Consider the following 3,694-nt stretch of genomic DNA (forward strand, 5'->3'; position numbering starts at 1 on the left):
ATCCATCCCTCCATCCATCCCTCCATTCCTCCTCCTTCCATCCCTCCTTCCATCCCTCCCCCCTTCCATCCCTCCCTCTTTTCATCCATCCTCCACCTCTCCATCTCTCCCTACATCCCTCCCTCCTTCCATCCCTCCTTCCATCCCTCCCTCCATCCCTCCTTCCATCCCTCCCTCCATCCCTCCCCCCTTCCATCCCTCCCTCTTTTCATCCATCCTCCACCTCTCCATCTCTCCCTCCATCCATCCCTCTTTCCTTCCATCCACCATGGCGCACGGCATCGCTGAGGAGAACTCACCCCACGTTTATGAATGGGCCCTGGATTTGTGAATGGCGCATGGCATCGCTGAGAACTCACCGCACATTTATGAATGGGCACTGAAGCTGTGAATGGCGCATGGCATCGCTGAGAAGAATTCACTCCACATTTATGAGTGGGCCCTGGATTTGTGAACGGCGCGTGGCATCGCTGAGAACTCGTCACACATTTATGAATGGGCACTGAAGCTGTGAATGGCGTTTGGTATCGCTGAGAGCTCGCTCCACATTTATGAATGGGCGCTGAAGTTATGAATGGTGCGAGGCATCGCTGAGCAGAACAGAAGCACGACAGCACCGCTCTCCATTTTAGGAACAAAGTGCCCCCCCAAAAAACCCCACAGTGCTCCGAAATTCCAGAACAGACACTCAGAGAGGGGGAATCCGCCGCTCCAGATGGAATTTGGGGACATTCCTCTCCAAAGAGACATTGAGAAGAATCCATTCTTCTCCTGGAGACGATGGAACACAACTTGGGTCACTTTGGGAATCACTCTGCAATGGGTTGAAGTGAAGAGTTCGGGTTTTTGGGGGCCACACAACCATTGGAAGAGCTGATTCTGAAGGTACTGCAGAACCTCCCCCCCCCCCCCAAAAAATAATAATAATAATACAGAGAGCTGCAGCTCACCTGTAGAAATCAACGCAGCTTTAGAAACAGCCTTTAATTAAGCACGCTAATTAACAAACCGCGCGGTGGTCCCTTATAAAAGCATCCTTTGAGGGGTGTTTGTGGGGATCCTCACCCCGCAGTGCAATGTCTCCCACCGGAGGGATTCCCCCTCCGTTCCCACGGTCAGAAAACGAGCGCGGCCCCAACGTCTCAAATGGAGGAATCCACCGTGAAATGCCCATTGAGCGACAGCGACCCACGGTCAGCCCCGTTGGGTTTCACAGCCGTGGGGGTGTATTTGGGATTCCGATAGCAGATGGAGCAGAGGATCCTCCGGAAGGTGCTCCTCATCTCGTTGTCCCGATAGGAATAAACGATGGCGTTGATCAAGGAGTTGATCTCAGCCAACAGGAGGACGTATTTCTCCACGGCCAAAACGTTGCAGCTCTTACAACCCAACCCGTCCAACAGCAGCACCACCTGCCCGGGGGTCCAACAGATCAGGAAGGCACCTGCAGAGAGAGACGGACCCCCGTCCCCCGTTAGAGGAAAGGTGGGTTCCTGCCCCAACCCTGGGGCTTCCCTCGGGGTGTTGGGTGGAATCGAAGGGTTTTCAGTTCGGGGAAAAAGAGGTGAATGGGAAAGACGGCGTCAGGGTTCACCCAGGGACTCCTCGTAGGGGTGACTGATGGGATTGTGCTGTTTTAGGGTGGGGGAAAGGAGTGAAATGGGGAAACGTGGCCGTACCTGGGTACATCCAATAGGGGTGAGCAATGGGATCGCTGTGTTTTAGGGTGGGGGAAAAGTGAGATGGGGAAGATACGGCTTCCCGCCCTGCTCCCCATAGGGATATGGGGTGGAGTTGTGGAGTTTTAGGGTGGGGGAAAAGAGTGAAAGGGGGAAACATGGCTTCCTTAGATCTCTTCTCACCCCATAGATCTGTGGGTTCGTCCCTCAGCAGATCTCCTCCCTGCAACCCACAGGGGGATGGAGGGAGCACTGTAGTGACCCCCAACCCCTGAGAAAATGCTGTTGTGACCCCACAACTCCTGGGGGGAAAGCAGGGGGCACTGCAGTGACATGGGGACGTGGGGGGGGGGGGGGGGGTGCTGTAGTGACCCCGCAACCCCCAAGAGAAGGCTGTAGTTACACCACAATCCCTGGTGGGAAAGTAGGAGTTCTGTAGAGACCCCATAACTCCTGGAGGGAAGGAGAGAACACTGTAGTGACCCCCAGCCCCAGAAGGAGCTCTGTAGTGACCCCATAACCCCTGGGGGGAAAGAGAGAATGCTATAGTGATCCCCAGCCCCCGAGAGAACTCTGTAGTGACCCCCAAGCCCTGGGGTACAGAGGGAGCAGTGTAATGACCCCACAACCCCCCAAGGGAAGACTGCAGTGACCCCAACCCCGAAGGGAACGCTGTAGTGACCCCACAGCCTCTCAGGGAAAAGAGGGAGTGCCGGAACAGCCCCACAGCCTCGGAGGGAATGTCAGTGAGCCGCGACCCCCAGCTCACCGAGGATGATGGTGACCGTCTTGACGAGGCCGACCACGGTCTCCCTGTAGCGCGGGTGGAAGGAGGTGTGCGCCGACATCCGCCCCATCTTCCTCTTGACGTAGATGAAGATGTGGGCGTAGACCACCGCCATGAGGAGGAAGACGAGGAGGTTGGAGATGGCCCAGAAGGTCAGGTAGCTGCGGCTGTAGAGCGGGGCCATGCTGGAGCACTCCTCCAGGGCGCACAGGCAGTGCCAACCGTAGGATGGGATCAACCCCAGCAGCAGAGCCGTGGCCCAGATGCAGAAGATGAGGATCATGACGCGTTGGTTGGACATCTTGCTGTGGAGCTGCATGGTCAGCACCGTCTGGTGCCTCTCCACCGCGATGGCCAAGAGGTTGACCACAGAAGCGGTCAGACTGGTGTCCAGGAGGCTCTGCCGGATAAACCAGGTCTTCAGGGAGAGTTCGGCCGTCCTCGGCCCCGTGTGGAACATGAGGAACATGTAAGCAATGCCAGCAAAGAGGTCGGCGGCTGCCAGGTTGCCCAGGAGGTAATAGATGGGGTAATGGAAGCGGCGGTTGATGATGATGGCGGCGATGACCAGGAGGTTGGTGAGGAGGACGATGAGGCTGACGGTGAGACCCAGGGCCACCACCAGGACATCTTTGGTCCTCCAGTAGGTGGTGAGCTCCTTCCGGCTGTTGTTGTAGAAGAAACCCACCGACTCGTTGTAGTAACAGTGCTTCATGGCCGCCGGCCTGGAAGGTGGGGGGAGAAAGTGGTGAGAGGGGGGACGGGCGTGGGGACGGTGTGGGTGGGGGGGGGGGGGGGGAGGGGGGAAAGCTGACAAGCGGGGTGGGGTTCTGGGAGGTGGTAGAAATGTCAAAAGATTGGTTTGGAGGGGTCCTGGAAGGCTGTGGAGCTATGGAATGGGTTGGAAGGGTCCTTAAAAAAAAAAATCACAGAGCCGTAGAATGGGTTGGAAGAGTCCTTTAAGATCACGGAAGCATAGAATGGGTTGGGTTGGAAGGGTCCTTTAAGATCACAGAAGCATAGAATGGGTTGGAAGGGTCATTTACAACCATAGGGACATTGAATGGTTGGGTTGGAAGGGTCCTTAAAGGTCAGAGAACTTTAGAATGGGTTGGAGGGGTCCTTAAAAAAAAACCACAGAACCTCGGAGTGGATTGGAAGGGTCCTTAAAGGTCATAGAAGCATAAAATGGGTTGGGTTGAAAGGGTCCTTAAAGGTCATAGAAGCA

At 55.9% G+C, this 3,694-nt stretch overlaps 2 protein-coding genes across 3 annotated transcripts in view; both read right to left on the reverse strand.

The window, feature by feature from the left end:
* The window catches only part of LOC122164591 (pre-B-cell leukemia transcription factor 1-like), a 13,815-nt gene extending 12,917 nt beyond the window's left edge, over positions 1-898 (reverse strand). Inside the window, exon 1 of one of the 2 annotated variants that reach the window (XM_042826702.1) lies at positions 360-898. In XM_042826702.1, the coding sequence (XP_042682636.1) occupies positions 360-400 (41 nt within the window). In that variant the 5' untranslated portion in view covers positions 401-898. Of the gene's footprint in view, positions 1-299 lie in introns of both variants that reach the window. The other variant, XM_042826701.1, reaches the window with a different exon arrangement.
* A 71-nt stretch (positions 899-969) lies between these two features.
* LPAR2 (lysophosphatidic acid receptor 2) lies at positions 970-3,198 on the reverse strand. Its single transcript, XM_042826706.1, has 2 exons — positions 2,449-3,198; positions 970-1,444 (listed from the first exon to the last, which is right to left on the reverse strand). The coding sequence occupies exons 1-2, from the start codon at positions 3,179-3,181 to the stop codon at positions 1,143-1,145; spliced, it is 1,035 nt and encodes a 344-aa protein (XP_042682640.1). The 5' UTR covers positions 3,182-3,198; the 3' UTR covers positions 970-1,142.
* Positions 3,199-3,694: the final 496 nt, after the last annotated feature.

This window comes from Centrocercus urophasianus, unplaced genomic scaffold, assembly GCF_019232065.1.
Source record: "Centrocercus urophasianus isolate 14NV4802_14NV808 unplaced genomic scaffold, USGS_Curo_1.0 seq_266, whole genome shotgun sequence".
In the NCBI taxonomy this organism is placed as follows: Eukaryota; Metazoa; Chordata; class Aves; order Galliformes; family Phasianidae; genus Centrocercus; species Centrocercus urophasianus.